This window comes from Vitis riparia, chromosome 18 (genome assembly GCF_004353265.1).
Source record: "Vitis riparia cultivar Riparia Gloire de Montpellier isolate 1030 chromosome 18, EGFV_Vit.rip_1.0, whole genome shotgun sequence".
Classification (NCBI taxonomy): Eukaryota; Viridiplantae; Streptophyta; class Magnoliopsida; order Vitales; family Vitaceae; genus Vitis; species Vitis riparia.
Window position 1 is genome coordinate 8,994,972 of NC_048448.1, and position 17,231 is coordinate 9,012,202.

The 17,231-nt window shown below is 33.6% G+C and overlaps 2 protein-coding genes across 2 annotated transcripts; both read right to left on the reverse strand.

The window, feature by feature from the left end:
• Positions 1–3,013: 3,013 nt before the first annotated feature.
• Positions 3,014–11,613, reverse strand: LOC117906718. The gene is made up of 8 exons (XM_034819881.1): positions 10,924–11,613; positions 8,995–9,052; positions 8,508–8,588; positions 8,289–8,324; positions 7,793–8,032; positions 7,569–7,710; positions 5,885–6,298; positions 3,014–3,542 (listed from the first exon to the last, which is right to left on the reverse strand). Exons 1-8 carry the CDS (start codon positions 11,100–11,102, stop codon positions 3,466–3,468), a joined length of 1,227 nt encoding a protein of 408 aa, XP_034675772.1. The 5' UTR covers positions 11,103–11,613; the 3' UTR covers positions 3,014–3,465.
• Positions 11,614–12,022: 409 nt separating this feature from the next.
• Positions 12,023–15,944, reverse strand: LOC117906719 (origin of replication complex subunit 2). The gene is made up of 6 exons (XM_034819882.1): positions 15,683–15,944; positions 15,180–15,286; positions 14,343–14,475; positions 13,637–13,928; positions 13,134–13,361; positions 12,023–13,058 (listed from the first exon to the last, which is right to left on the reverse strand). Exons 1-6 carry the CDS (start codon positions 15,809–15,811, stop codon positions 12,859–12,861), a joined length of 1,089 nt encoding a protein of 362 aa, XP_034675773.1. The 5' UTR covers positions 15,812–15,944; the 3' UTR covers positions 12,023–12,858.
• Positions 15,945–17,231: the final 1,287 nt, after the last annotated feature.

A 17,231-nucleotide genomic window follows, 5' to 3' on the forward strand; every position in this document is an offset into this window, starting at 1 on the left:
ACGCCTCCCCGCATCCGGAAGATTCTCCTCCGCCAACATTCTATCCAGACACCCTCGCATCCAGAATCCTCTTCACCAACATCCTACCCGGACCTCTCACATCCGGATTTCCTCCCGCCTACATTCCATCCGGACATCTCTCATCCAGAAAATGCCTCCGCCGCCATTCCACCCGGACATATCACATCCGGAATTCTTCCAACGCCATTCCACCTGGACGTCCCCCGCATCCGGAAAATCTCCTCCGCCAACATTCTACCCGGACATCTCACATCCGGATTTCCTCCCACCTACATTCCACCCGGACATATCGCATCCGAAAATCTCCCTCCGCCGCCATTCTACCCGGACATATTGCATCCGGAATTCTGCCTGACCGACGCTCCGCCTTCCCCGGATACCTTACATCCGGAATCCCGTTTTGTAAAGTTCTTTTAAATCCTGGTATTCAAATAGTCCCAATTGTCTCATGCTTTTTCCTTAGAGTTTCTTTAAGTTCCAAAATCACATTTTCAACAAAGCTTTGCTACCACTTTTATTTCTGGCAAGCCATTTTCATACTTCCTCTGTTTTTTAAAATGTTTTGAAGTAAGCAATGCATCAATTTCCGTAATTCCGAACAATGGAGTTATCGGAATTAATTCAAGCAAGATAAAATGGGCTTTGGTGGGGGCCCTACATATGAGAATTCATGACTAATTGATTGATTTGCTATGTTCCATGATATGCATGTAATCAACCCGTGTTTGTGCACTAACCCTATTTTGTGATAGCGCGTTGCCGTTTGCTTATCAGGTACGCCTCCACTTCTACTTTAGTTGTTGTCTATGCATATTCTGATTCTCATATGTGCATGATAGTTCCAGGCATTCATTGATTTCCTAATTAATTGTCATGATTGCTTCATTTTATTAGTAGAGACCCATTTTAGGGGCTTAGAGGGGTGCTACGGTCTCTACCGTACCTTTCCGATGAGTAACCTGACCCCCGAACCCGATCTGGTTTTTCACATACCGTCTTTTCCAAGATAAAGAGTCACACTTAGGGTTTTCTTTCTTATTTTGTTTACCCTTTAAAAATAAAACAAAAATAAGTGACAACTCTAAGTCATTTTTCTTAATCAAATAAAAATCAATTTTTTAAAATAAAAATCGAGCTCGCTATTCAAGTGGGAAACGCATTGAGCAGTCGAAATACGGGGTCCACACTAGTGCTTTAGTTTTAATTATTTTATATTTTTATATAATTATTTTTTCAAAAAAAATCCTAAAATAATTAGTGAAAACTGTTTGAAAACATTTTTTTTTGTTTCCAAAAATAAAATACTGTTCCCAAAAAAAATTACTAAACAAATTCTTAGCATTTCAAAAACAATCTTTTACTCATTTCCTTCATCTTCATTTTTCAAGTATTTTTCACTCTAAAAATTCTTGTTTTGTATGTGATTTAAAAACAATTTTCTGTTTTTAAAAATAGAAAACTGTTTTTAAAAATTCTTAACATGGTTTTACTATTATTCTTTGAAAATAATTTTTAAATTCTATTATATATATATATATATATATATTTCATTCTTCAATACTTCCTTCTTAAATTTTTAGCATTATTTTAAATTTTACAAGCATTTAATTCACCCTTCCCTAGTTCATCTCCATAATTGGTATTACGACCCTATGCTCATAAAAAATGATTATAGATATTGAAAAATAAGAATGACTTAATTTTTTAAATTAAACTTAATATTCTAAGAGGACATTATAATTTTAGACTCTTGATTATAGATATTGAAAAATAAAAATGACTTAAAAATTTTAAATTAATTAATTACAATTTATGACAAAAATTGAAAAAAAATTGTTCTCTATAAATAAATAAAATAAAATAAAGTGAATAAAAACCTCAATTAAATGTTATAGTCACATGTTATCTTCACAAGACTTGGCAAAAAAATTTGAGGGATTATTTGAAATCATTCATGAAGGAATTAACAAATTAAATGAGTCAAAAATCAATGTTTTGTGCACAAAAAAATATTTAATACAAAAAGAAACAAAATGGAGTTTTAAGACTAATTAAGTCCTATGTGTAAACTCGAAAAAGAAATAAGCCGAATAAATTATTCACTACTTATATTTACTTATTTGTAAACAACTTCAACTTATATAAAGCATTTGTAAAGAGTAAAATTGAATATTCTTCCATTTATTATATACTCGAATTAAGTTAATATAAATAAAAATATTAAATATTTATAATTAATTTAAATTGCAACCAATTAAAAATCATTACATAACATAAACTTTTGAAGAGTATTTGCGGGAGGGTGAAACTTAACATTCTCCAATATCATAAACTCAAATTATGTTAATTATAAATAAAAAAATCAAATATTTATAATTAATTTAAATTATGACCAATTAAAAGTCATTACATAACATAAATTTTTTATCAATAAAATAATATTTTGTGTAACATGAACCCATGATCAAAAGAAAAGACAAATGGTCATTGATAATCAAAGCATAATTGTTAGAACTAATAAATTTGATAATTAAAAAATAATAATTAAAAAAATTTATTGTAAAATGTTAAGGTATGACAATGGTACATATAGAATAAAACATCCAAATCTTCAAATTTGGAAAACATGTGTTTTTCTTTGTATTCCATCCTTGTTACTTCGTTAAACAAACTGCCCATTAAATTTTTTTATAAATTTTAGGGACAAAATATTAAGTAAAATACTAAATATAGTATTTCAAATCTTCTTAAATATTATTTATACTTAAAAAAATTACAGTTCAAATTACAAGTCAAATAAAAAAAATGAAGTCCAAATCAAACTAAGAACCCGTTTGGTATTGATTATAGAAAACGTTTTTAATATTTATAATAATAAAAAAATTTATCATTCAAATATTAAAAATATTAGAAACGTTTTCTAAAATCACTCACAAAGACACTTTAAAACTTACGCCACACGAAAGCTGAAGCCAAACCGGATCATAATTTCGCCAAAGTCGAACTCAAGCCAAAGCTCAAGTCTAGCCAGGGGCTAGGAGATGAATTAAGAAACTTCAGATGACACGGTGAAAATGAAAGAGCTATACTGAATGTTGGTGATACACTTGCATTGTATTTCGCAAACATACGATGGGCAATCCTATGAGTGGACGTTACATTTCACACCTCCCTCTTATTCTACTCTCCTTTAATTGTTCTCCAGTAAAGTTACTGTACATTATCATGTCAGAAAGAAGGTCCATCACCTCAATTTCAAACCATGCCAATCTGCCCTTCATTGTTCCACACACTACAAAAACATCAAAAGTTGGAAAGCTCCTCTTCATCTCGAGCTAAAGTCCTCAGCCTCCCATCTGATGATGTTTCAGGGTACGTATTGCTTTGGAGGACATGCCAAAATCAAATGACAAGCTTTATTCAACTTTGTAACAAGTACACCCTCTATAATCTTGAGCGTCGTATACATCTAATGGGGTTGAAAGGGGTGTGCCTCCGTGTCCGAGCAGATGCAGGTGCATTTGAGGAGCNTAGTTTTAATTATTTTATATTTTTATATAATTATTTTTTCAAAAAAAATCCTAAAATAATTAGTGAAAACTGTTTGAAAACATTTTTTTTTGTTTCCAAAAATAAAATACTGTTCCCAAAAAAAATTACTAAACAAATTCTTAGCATTTCAAAAACAATCTTTTACTCATTTCCTTCATCTTCATTTTTCAAGTATTTTTCACTCTAAAAATTCTTGTTTTGTATGTGATTTAAAAACAATTTTCTGTTTTTAAAAATAGAAAACTGTTTTTAAAAATTCTTAACATGGTTTTACTATTATTCTTTGAAAATAATTTTTAAATTCTATTATATATATATATATATATATATTTCATTCTTCAATACTTCCTTCTTAAATTTTTAGCATTATTTTAAATTTTACAAGCATTTAATTCACCCTTCCCTAGTTCATCTCCATAATTGGTATTACGACCCTATGCTCATAAAAAATGATTATAGATATTGAAAAATAAGAATGACTTAATTTTTTAAATTAAACTTAATATTCTAAGAGGACATTATAATTTTAGACTCTTGATTATAGATATTGAAAAATAAAAATGACTTAAAAATTTTAAATTAATTAATTACAATTTATGACAAAAATTGAAAAAAAAAAATTGTTCTCTATAAATAAATAAAATAAAATAAAGTGAATAAAAACCTCAATTAAATGTTATAGTCACATGTTATCTTCACAAGACTTGGCAAAAAAATTTGAGGGATTATTTGAAATCATTCATGAAGGAATTAACAAATTAAATGAGTCAAAAATCAATGTTTTGTGCACAAAAAAATATTTAATACAAAAAGAAACAAAATGGAGTTTTAAGACTAATTAAGTCCTATGTGTAAACTCGAAAAAGAAATAAGCCGAATAAATTATTCACTACTTATATTTACTTATTTGTAAACAACTTCAACTTATATAAAGCATTTGTAAAGAGTAAAATTGAATATTCTTCCATTTATTATATACTCGAATTAAGTTAATTATAAATAAAAATATTAAATATTTATAATTAATTTAAATTGCAACCAATTAAAAATCATTACATAACATAAACTTTTTGAAGAGTATTTGCGGGAGGGTGAAACTTAACATTCTCCAATATCATAAACTCAAATTATGTTAATTATAAATAAAAAAATCAAATATTTATAATTAATTTAAATTATGACCAATTAAAAGTCATTACATAACATAAATTTTTTATCAATAAAATAATATTTTGTGTAACATGAACCCATGATCAAAAGAAAAGACAAATGGTCATTGATAATCAAAGCATAATTGTTAGAACTAATAAATTTGATAATTAAAAATAATAATTATAAAAATTTATTGTAAAATGTTAAGGTATGACAATGGTACATATAGAATAAAACATCCAAATCTTCAAATTTGGAAAACATGTGTTTTTCTTTGTATTCCATCCTTATTACTTCGTTAAACAAACTGCCCATTAAATTTTTTTATAAATTTTAGGGACAAAATATTAAGTAAAATACTAAATATAGTATTTCAAATCTTCTTAAATATTATTTATACTTAAAAAAAATTACAGTTCAAATTACAAGTCAAATAAAAAAAATGAAGTCCAAATCAAACTAAGAACCCGTTTGGTATTGATTATAGAAAACGTTTTTAATATTTATAATAATAAAAAAAATTTATCATTCAAATATTAAAAATATTAGAAACGTTTTCTAAAATCACTCACAAAGACACTTTAAAACTTACGCCACACGAAAGCTGAAGCCAAACCGGATCATAATTTCGCCAAAGTCGAACTCAAGCCAAAGCTCAAGTCTAGCCAGGGGCTAGGAGATGAATTAAGAAACTTCAGATGACACGGTGAAAATGAAAGAGCTATACTGAATGTTGGTGATACACTTGCATTGTATTTCGCAAACATACGATGGGCAATCCTATGAGTGGACGTTACATTTCACACCTCCCTCTTATTCTACTCTCCTTTAATTGTTCTCCAGTAAAGTTACTGTACATTATCATGTCAGAAAGAAGGTCCATCACCTCAATTTCAAACCATGCCAATCTGCCCTTCATTGTTCCACACACTACAAAAACATCAAAACTTGGAAAGCTCCTCTTCATCTCGAGCTAAAGTCCTCAGCCTCCCATCTGATGATGTTTCAGGGTACGTATTGCTTTGGAGGACATGCCAAAATCAAATGACAAGCTTTATTCAACTTTGTAACAAGTACACCCTCTATAATCTTGAGCGTCGTATACATCTAATGGGGTTGAAAGGGGTGTGCCTCCGTGTCCGAGCAGATGCAGGTGCATTTGAGGAGCCTGATGACCTTATATCCCAATCTTCAACGTCTTTGGGAACGCAGACATCAAAAAGGATTTGACCAAAAACTCCATGGGCGTTGATGCTTGGCAGGCTTGACAGATGGATCAAACCTTCCTTGTGTTCATTTCGCACCGACCCAACATTTCTACCCTCCTGATACTCCAATGAGCTAGGTGAGATGAAGTGATCATTCAACTCCAGTGCAACCCTCCCAAAGCACTCATTTGAGCTTGTTGTTGCTTTCTTCGGCTGGCAAATGGAGTTGGATGTCTCATCATGTACTTCCAAGCTCATCCTTTCTGCTTCTAGTCTTCGAATTCTTTGGGAATATATTATAGCTGCCTTTTCAAGAAGCTCAGTCACTGCAGCCTTGTAGTCAATCATATGATACCGATAATGATCTGCAACAGCATTTAACCATGGGAATATGATTAGCATGTATTGTGGTTTACAGAGAATTCAGAAATGAAGATAATTAGGAAAGCTTTATAAACCCAGCCCCTTACTAGGCATAGAAACAGTTGTATATGATATGACACCAAATCCCATAAACCGATTTGACATGAGATGACTAAGTTTTGGCCTCTCACGTTAAGCAACCTTGAGAATCCCTGTTCTCTCCTCCCTTCCACCACCCAACAAGTACAATACCATAACATGAGATTAAGCTCCCTGCAAAATCTGAATCCCACCACCACCCACAATGTAACAACCTGCCCTCAACTGTATAAATATTGTTTATTTTGAGTCTAAAAGGTTCTCATAGCTTTAAAACATGATTACAAGGTTAAGAAGAGTTTAAACATATACAGTGTCAAAAACTTTTTCCTTTATCGGATATGGGATATCACAATTCACACACTACCCCAAAAACACCCTTAGATGGGGGTCCATAAAGAGGATGAAACTCGTAAATCTTCCATTCCTCAACCACCATGGTACAATGGCTTTGCCTGTTTATGTACAAAAGGCACATTAATACTAAGTTTTTATCCCTCCCACACTTAAGTAGAAAAGGAACTTGATCCACAAATTTTAAGGGCATCAAGGGCATTGAGGTGGGTAAAAAAGATGCTTGTGGCAGGTTTCCCTTTTTCATCCCAAAATACAATACATTTCTCAAATAAGATTAGATCTAGGAAGCTCAGTTTCATATAAGCATTTACAATATACCAAATCACATGTGACATACCTCAGAATTTCTTTTATTGCCTAAACATTTGATTGGAAAGGACATTCACTCTCACAACTATTACCAGGGAAGGAGGAGGGGAGAAATGGAGGATTTGGTGGGTTTCTTTACAATAAACCAAATCACATGCAATAGACCTCAGAATTTCTTTTATTGCCTAAACGTTTGATTGGAAAGGACATTCAATCTCACAACTATTACCAGGGAAGGAGGAGGGAGAAATGGAGGATGTGGTAGGTTTCTTTTTTCTTTTATTTATTTATTTTTTTATTTTTTTTATTTGCCCTTCAAAAGTGTAATAGATCTCAGGGATAAAATCAAATTTATGAAAGCTTGTTGCTGGGTAGCATTTAACTATATATCCTTTGGATTTAATGTGATGTTCTGCAGGTGTCAGAGCTCCATAAAAGTAGTGTTGGCCATATTTATCATTTGGACTGTAGCAAAAAAACCAGGACAATTTAAGTTTAGGAGCAGACCTACATGAGGAGAGCTGTTCCATTTCACCAGCTTCACGTCACCCCCAAGCTCTTGTAATCGCTGAGCAAAATTGCAGATAATTTGATAGGGAGCAAGGTCATCATCCTCTGAGCATAAAATGAGATATGGGGCCCCCATGAACTGCAAAAGAATGATATTAAATGAACAAAGCAGACAACAGAATTGTTGGCTTTGAATAGCAATAGATCTGATAGATGCATACAATAGAGGAGTACAGAGTTTGCCAGTATTCAGCACGCTGTGATTCAAACCGATTGAGGAAGAGCGCATCCAGACTAGAAGCAATACCATTTGCAATCCATGATACTAGTCTAGGAGGATGGGGCACTTTGAGAACAGTTGGTTTAAGGAGAAATCGAGTACCCACATCGCTGGTAAAATCTGTTGGACAAGAGTCATAGATGTGGCCAGCAACACAGTCTCTAACAAGCCGATATTCATCCTTCATTGGAAATAAAAACAAATGAATAATGATCCTGTTTTGAACTTCTCGAATTTATATAAATGCTAGCCAAATGATTGTCTACATCTTTAGCCAAAGGAGACAATAACCACGGTATCTTAATTAGCTCAAAGTATGTGTATACATTAACAACTTCAAAGAACCATATCAACAGAACAAGGTGATCAATGATCAAACACAATCATGTAACTGAAGTATAAAAATTGAATTTTATTAGCTGAAGTATAAAAAGTACCGGATTGAGTTGTGCCTCACACTTTCCCTCAATTATCTGAAACAAAGAGAGAAAAATTATTCATATTGATGTAAGCATTCAAGTTCCTGATCTCTGGGGTGCTAAATTCACTAGGAAAGTAAAAGAAAGTTAACTTAACACTTGCACATACTGACATATAGAATGGTGAGTCAAAAGGAGAAGAAGGAAAAGAGAGAGAGAGAGAGAGAGAGAGGTCACCTGAAGAACCTTGTACATGCAGGCTTTTGGACCACCAGAAAAAGATGCAAAGACAACTGGGCATGGCCTAGTCTTTAGCTCCTTCATATCCAATGAAAAGAAAATGATATCAGTTAACCTTACTCTATGCGTAAATTTTCTCCAAAAGAAAATCCTAAGCTTGAGGATAGATATGTTTTGACTAATAAAAAAGAGAAGATTACACTGAAAAATTTTATTTAACATATTGCATCACGGCAGATCAAGGAAGTTGTTTTCTCATCGGAGTCCCACAATATGGGAACAGAATTGACAAAGCTATGCTAATTTTCAACTCCCAATTTTTTATTTGCCATTTGTGAGGATTCCCACCCATATTTTCACGGTTTTTCAAACTTGAGGAGGCCTTGTAACAGATCAGAACCCTATAGACATTCATTCAGAATATCATCTAGGCAAACTAAATATAAAGACATCAATTTGTAGTTGGTGATATAACAGCACTAACCTTAATAAGCTCATTAAGAATGTCAGACGCCAGGGATGTGGCCTTCTCAGGAAAGAATCTGCACATCTTAGAAATTATACTCATCAAATCCAAATTAAACCACAAAGAAAAACAGAGAAGAAAAGAAAATACAACTATGATAATTGGATTTGTTTGGATGGGTGAATCCTGGAAATATTGAAAAAGTGCCAATTATTTGTGCTCTTTCAGTATAACACTAGCTACTTCTGAGTTATGATCATGAGTATGCACTTTTCCAAACAATTCATGATGGATTCCATTTTTCTTTTTTGGAATGACACTTTCCCAGTAAAATGCTGCACATAACATCCAGCTGTCATTCTAACATTTCATCAATAATATAGCTCACTAACCTTACAATCTTAATGATGATAAGCTTCGCCCATCAATATAACACAATTGTTTTCTGATTTGATCTGATAAAAACAGTGGGACTTTAATGGTCTTAGCAATCAATTTATGTCAAAGAATTTAGCATACAAATGAGAGTCACAAGATAAACCCAAGAATATTAGTCATTGGGAGACGTCCTGTAACAAGCCCACTTAATCATTCACTCCATGGTATGTTCTATGCTGAAAGGATCCATCTCAGGATCAATAGAAACCAATAATCTTCTCAACAGCAAGAGTTCAATGCACTCAAATATTAACTGTTGTTCTTCCTTGCTGGACGTCAGATTATAGGATCTCAAGTTGGTCAGTGCTTCCATTCCATCCACTTGAATTATAGTTATGTGGTATGCTTCTATAACACCCCAATTGTTAGTTCTTTACTGGCAACAGTTTTGGACCATGTTGGGGAATGCTTCCAGTGCACTTTTAGTTAAAATTCTAGAAAGGAGAAAAATATAAGTAGATGCTTCATTGTGAATAGTAAATATATTATCGCCCATCCATGATGGCACAATTTATCCACTTTAAGCTATCATATTATAAGTAATGCACATTCCTTAGTTAAACTACAGTAGTGGATTCAGATTTCATTGACACACTGGAATTCTTGTTTTTGATCTTAATTAACAACTATAAGAACATTATGCATCTATCTTTCTACCCGATACATGATTCTTATAACAGTCTACTGAGACTGCATCAATCTGTCAACCATGAGCCCAGATTTCAGTCACTGTCTTTCAAGATTCTTTCAAGAAACAGACTTGGGCTTATAAACTGTCCCCATTACAGCATTTTCAACGCAGAAAAGAATTCCTATTCTTTATAAACAACTACAAGAACATTATGCATCTTTCTACCCAATACATGATTCTGTATAACAGTCTAGTGAGACTGCATCAATCTGTCAACCATGAACCCAGATTTCAGTCACTGTCTTTCAAGATTGTTTCAAGATTCTTTCAAGAAACAGACTTGGGCTTATAAACTGTCCCCATTGCAGCATTTTCAACGCAGAATGCAATTCCTGTTCTTCAACAGTTTTCTTAGATTAAAAGTGATTGTTTGTTACCAGAACTCATAGATTAAAAGTTATTGTTTCTTACCAGAACTCATCAATCTTAGCAACGAGTCAAACTAACTTATGGCTCAACGTCAAAAGGTACATTCCATTGAAGTCTTTTACATCACAACATCTTAAAGAAACTAAAATTTACAGTACCGTGACTACAAGCTAGCTAGTATGGAAGTACCATTCATCATCCGCACCCTTTTAAATTTCACCAGAAATCAGATTTCTGAGAAACCCAACAGAGAAGGAAAATTAAATTACAAATTCGGAAACTCAGAGCGACCCTATTTTTGGCAACTGAGTCAGACCCAAGGGAGACAACAAATATCAGATAATGAAACCTAACCCCTGTATTACCAATCAAAGCATCAAACAGTCAAACCTACAGAAAAAATTTGAGGATCGGAGGAAAAATACCAAATTGAGGATAAGTGGACTTACACATTGAGAAATTCTGGATGGCAAATGAGGGAATTCCAACCCAGAGACGAGTAGAGCTGCACATAGTTCTTCAAGTGCTTCTCCTGACTCGACATCCATGCGAATACCACCACGATTCCTTCAATCTTCCCACCCGTCTCATTTCTTCCCCAATAAAACTTACCCCCAAACCCCCACATCTCCTCCTTATTTTCCCCAGGAAAAAAAAAATCAGGAAAAATTTTGGGGACTTAAGAATAAGACTCCAACCAAGAATAATGACTCGCGCTTGACCAGGGAATTTCCTGGAATTGCCAATGGGCGAAATACGGAGGGGTTAAAAGGCGCTAAGCCTCTTCCTTATTTTGTCTCGTATGAACTTGCAGTTGTTCATACCACTTTTGGACAATTGGACGGATTTTCTGCCGTCGTAAATTGTAAAAGCCTAAAATCTGTCCCACCACCTACTTGTGGCCGTGAAAGGTGTGCCACATCCAGCGTGGGGTCTCGGTTATGGCTGTCCAGATCGACGATCCATGTACGACAATGCCCCCTCTGATTTTCTTTGCGTGACATGTCAATTTCCCATCGGTAGTTGATGTCTTTATTGCAGGTGACTAAAAATGTTATGATTGTAGACGATTAAAATCCTCCTAAACGCCTTTGAATGATCGGACTTCGTGCTTTGTCAGTTCTTATCTTTCCAAAAATCCTCATAATCTATGGGTAAAAGATCAACTCAGATGAACATAGACCAAGTATTTTCAAGGACTAAATATTAAATGATTCTTATTGGATAAGTCTAACAAAGGATTAGAGTACCTTTAAGGAGAGGTCCTACCTCTTACCAAATAAGCAATCAAGGCTGGGCTTGCATTATTTGATGTCGCTATCGTGTGCCATACCATATACGGCCTATCCAAATGCAGTAGATGCATTATTTTCTGGCGTAACGAAACTCCTTACACCTCAACCAAATTGTCTTCCCTTTCCTTCTGAGCTGACGTATTAATAGGGTGAAAAAGACCTTTCATTTGAAAAAAAAAAAAAAATCGATGCGTGAGCTAGATCCATTTATGCCCCACCTTGACCTAAATTTTTCCATTTTTTTGTAAAAAAATTTAATGAGCTTGCGTGGGATTGCAAAAGACTACTAAAAAATATCAGTTTACAAAGACAAATAAGGAACACAAGACTTTTAAACAAGTTCATGGCTCCTCGACCCAGATGCAAGTAGGTAGATCATTGATCTTGAATCCATTCAACTTTCCTAACCCAGATGCAATGGCAGTAAATCCAGGTTAGGGACAATTTAGTTTTCAGTAAACACAAATAGCAAGGGCCACTTGTCCTCTCATGGAGCCGGACCTTCAATAAGTTAAGGTTGACCAACTTGTGGCACATAACAAAATATTTTAAAGGCTCCGAGTTCAAATGTAGTTAACCATCTCTTGCATTGCGTATGACCGCCCGTTCCAGCTCACAGAGTTCACTGGTGTTTGCCTCCCCATCCAATCAGCAACAAGAAGTTGAAAGCCCGGTTTTTACTAATGATCATATTAATCAGGGGATCACATTCTGAACTTTCCAGAGAAGTAATGTCCAAAAGTGTGCCATTTGCACCTCCTATTTTCTCAACCACTTGTTGGTTCTGCGGCTAAAATATAACATTCTGTGTATGATCAACAAAATTTTGCAGCATCCAAGAGATGTTGATGGACACAATCCCAGCACACCTTATTCAAGCACATTGTTGAGAACAGTGAAAATGATTATAGGACTGGTACAAAACCACCGGCATTGCCAATCTGATTTGAAGAGGATGGTCTATTGGTAGAGATTAGGAACTGGGGCTAAAAGCAACACAACCTTGAATCACAATCCCATGTTTGATATTTGATGAGGCTGGCAAGACATTCTTTATGGAAGCCATGGTAGCAACAGGCCAAATAAATACTATTGACTGATATCTTGCAGAAGTTTTTCAAGCGCTTCAGTTGCAAGAGGGATGTACAAGCAGTCCTGACCATCAGAATGTCTCCTGGTTTTGATCAACTCATGATCTTTGAATTCTGTCAAATGAGAGTTCAGTGTAATCTGGCTACTCACCAGAAAGCGCTCTCGACAGATACTGTACAAATTGTTGACAGGCATCCCTGAACAAAAATGTAACAAGATATGAGGAATCTGAGACAGAAAGATAATGCTATGAAGTATGTGTAGCTACTTGCCCTCTTCATCAGGATGAGCCAGTTGATGTTCTGCAAGAACTTTGAATACACTCTGGGCATTGGGCGTCAAACTCTGAAGAACTATTGCAGCTGTTTTGGCACTTTGGGCAGTGCCTCCATGTGCAAGAATCAAAGGGTGGAATATTCCCTCAGCCTTGTATGGCACAAAGGTAGCGACATGATACCAGCACCAGTTGAACTGTGTATGAACCATCTTCTTGTCCCATACTACCAGCAAACACAAATATGGTGTTAATAGATATAAACTTTGTTAAGGAAATATAGATGTTCCATAATGTTAGACATTGCTGCTTATCATGAAATATTGCCCAAGTAGCTTTCAAGAAAAAGAAAAGAGGAGAAAGAAATTCCCACGGCTAGAATTAACAATCAAATATGAAAATATCATTCAACAGAAGCTATGCAAAACGCAATGGAATAGTAGGAAACTGAACATTGCTTATTCTCTATAAAATGATAACGGATTGCAAGAAAATACTTACATAGAGGTGCGTTCACATGGTCAATAGAAGCAACCATACGGATGTGGGAACAAGCAGCAACACGTGCAAGGTATTGTTGAGTATCAGAGTCTCGTAATCCAGGTCCATCAATGTTGTGAATGACAACACAAACAAAACAATCATTTTTCTCTGAGTGTGACCCATCCATAAAAGCAAGAAGATCATCCATGGATCGAGAATTAAATGGCTGTTGAACTTTTGGGAAATCCCCCGAAGGAGTGCGTCTGGTTTTCAATTGATCCCATAGAGCTTCAGCTATGGCTGTCACAGCCTACCAGGCAAAATGGTAGTGATTTAATTGAATGTGAGGTGGACAAATAGTCAATATAATTAACTTGAATGATGACCCAAGCAAATGCTTATACTGTGTGGTACATAGGTTAAAGTAATGACTGGAGGAAATATGTGTAGCATACAGGTTAAACTATAAGTTATTAAACCACTGCATATAAAAATGCAGATACATGGTTGGGTCAATGATTGATGGCAACTAGTAATAACAATGGCAGTACAAAAGCTCAAGGATATGAGCATTGGCCGTAACTTTACTTTGGTGTGTCCAATGTACAGAGCCGATATGTTTTTTAACGATGTCTACCATTGCAACTAAAGTTATAATCCTAGAAAAATGCAAAAAGGCAAGAGAAACACGTACCACTCTAAAATAGAATCCAAGTAGCAATACCTGTTTTATATTGATTGACTGAAGATACCCATTGATTACCACAACAGCACATTCAGTAAGTGCTGTTGAAGCAAAATCCTCGATTAAGGCCTTCTTAGATCCAAATCCATACATCAAAAGACCAAATCCACACCTGAAATTTTGTTAAAAATAATATGATAAGAATAAACACATGTAAAGATATGCTTTTAAAAAAAAATGTAGAATGTAATTAGACCTCAATCTCTGTAAAGATATGCTTTTAAAAGACTTTAGAATGTAATTAGACCTCAATCTCTACTACATGCATGTCATACATGTCAATCAATCAAGAATGTTGAATTAGGAACCTACACTCCACAAATCAGCCTGATCAGATGACATGAAGGATAGAACCAAATGACTTGTCAACAAAAATGAAATGATGAATCCAAATTAATTATAGCAACAGCAGTTAAACAATTTTCCATTCTTCTGCAGACAATAACAGGGAACCATATTTCCATATGACATTACTCCTAATCTTCCCTCATCTAGGTCAAATAACTCAATCATAACAAATCTCTTTTGTGATGATGAATATCCAACAACCAACATATAGTAGTAAGTAATAACATCCAATTTGTTACATGTGTAAGTGCACAACTAAATTGGCAGAACTCCAAGAATTCAGAAGAAACCTTCCTATGAAGTATCAACACCCAAATTATTAGTAAAAAACCTCATTTCAATGTCCTCAGATGATCAAACGCTCAAAAAATCACTAGCAAAAATTAGCTACATCAGGAGTCCAGATAAATACAGCAAAGGCAATTCTAACACTTCTAAATTCCCATCCACCGACAACAAGGTCCGTACCTTAGCTCAAATACCCATTTAGGGTATAAACTTTTATAACTGTTCAACAAAGAGGCGATCTCCTTTTCATGTTTGGATTCAATACTACGTGCTGCTGCTCTTAGCTCCTGCACTCAGTAATAAAAAAATGCCATTTACATTTAGGCTCTGTTTGGTTGCCCCAAACAATGAAAAAAGACTGAGAAGAAGGAAAGTGAAATTTTTTGAAGCTTTGGGATAGTACATAAGAAACCGCAGCCCAAAGTTAACTCAGTCAAGCAAAAGAACAAAATTCAACGGAATTGATCTTTTCGTTTCCTTGATTAAGCCTAAAAATTCTCTTCTTTTTTTCCCCCTCCTTCGGACTTAATTCCAATTGTATTTTCCTTTCTACTTACTCCATTTTCAGCTTCTCGTAATACCAAAATAACGGAGAAAAAAAATGTCCCATTCTCATTTCCTTTTCTTTTCTCCTCTATTTGTCAGCAACCAAATGAACAATAAAAAATAAATAAATAGAGGACCTGTTCGTCAACGAGCTCGATGTCAGATAGCTTCCGGGATGATTTCTTTCCAGATCCACCCAACTCTTTGGCGATAAAATAGTTTCTAGCGAATCCGAATTCCTCATCTTCGCCGTAGTTTCCCTCCATGATTCCTATTCCAACTGCCAAACAGATCGTAAGCCCTAATCACTGGATGGAAATAAAGCGGAGAGACCAAATAAATTTTTTCTCGCAATGCAGAACCCCTAGTATGTTTCCCGCGCTTTTTCCTTTCTTATGAAGTCAGTTCCTCTGCGATGTAATATTTCTACGGTATTGCATTAAGTCAAGGGTTTAGATACTCTGCATCGCACTGATGTGTTTTGACGCGCCCATTTGGAAATGATTCAAATTTCAAGCACCTTCCATTCAATTTTCACGGGAAAAAGGTCAAACTCCTAATTATTTTTATGCAAGTGTATTAAATTTTAAATTTTCATTTTATTATTATTATTATTTTTTAAAAATAGCGTATCAAACACATATTTTCAAATTAGTTCCTTAATTCAAAGTTAGTCCTTCAATATAATTTAAACCTTAATTCAATCCCGACATAAGGTTATAATTAAGGCATATTCAAACAAGTTGTTTTTCAAAATTATAAAATATTAACAATATTTACATAATATATAATACCTTTTAAATATTTATATTAAAAAATGGTCATTTTTAAAACTATTTAAAAAAATTAAAATGCAAAAAAAAAAAAAATTATTTCCTCAAAATTTAATTTTTCTAGAGAGTGATTTTTTAAATATATCATAAATTTGTGATTTTTATAAGTAATGTTTTGTTTCTATATATTTTTTTTCATTTTTTAAATAAAAAACACAAATAATACAAACTAACATTTAAGGTTTATTTTACAACTATTTTCGAAAACAATTTTCTATTATTAAAAATTAAAAAATATGAAAACAAGTTTAACAATTAACAAACTATTTTATGTTATCTATTTTTAAGAACAGAAAACATGATATTTTTGAAAAATATTTTTTTAATCTTTTTTACTTATTTTTTGGGATTATTTAAAAATGGTAATCTTACAAACAAATAGAATAATTAAAATTAAAACATTAAATATATAAATTATTTTTAAAACATATTTTAAAATATTAAAAAATTTTCACTTTCAAATACATATTGTGGAATAATTTTCAAAAATTATTTTTTAGAATAATTATCAAGCAAAACCTATTTTTTCTCTTTTTTCTCCTCTAACATATTTTTATTTATTTATTAACAATGCAACAATAAAAAATTTGAAGTGCGAGAATCATTGTTTGTTCGAATTTTATATTCTACTCAAAATATTCGATTGCCATTAATTAAATATAGCATCGTATCAATTCTAATATTTTAGAATTTGATCCACTTCTTTAAAATTTGATCCACAGGCGTTATTTTAGAAGAAAAAAATCTGCCCCGTACATACTCTTCAGTCTTCACCGTCCATTCGATCCGGCCTCTCGTGTATTTATGGAAAGCACGTGACCCAACTTGCTTCACTAATGGCAATTGGCAGTAG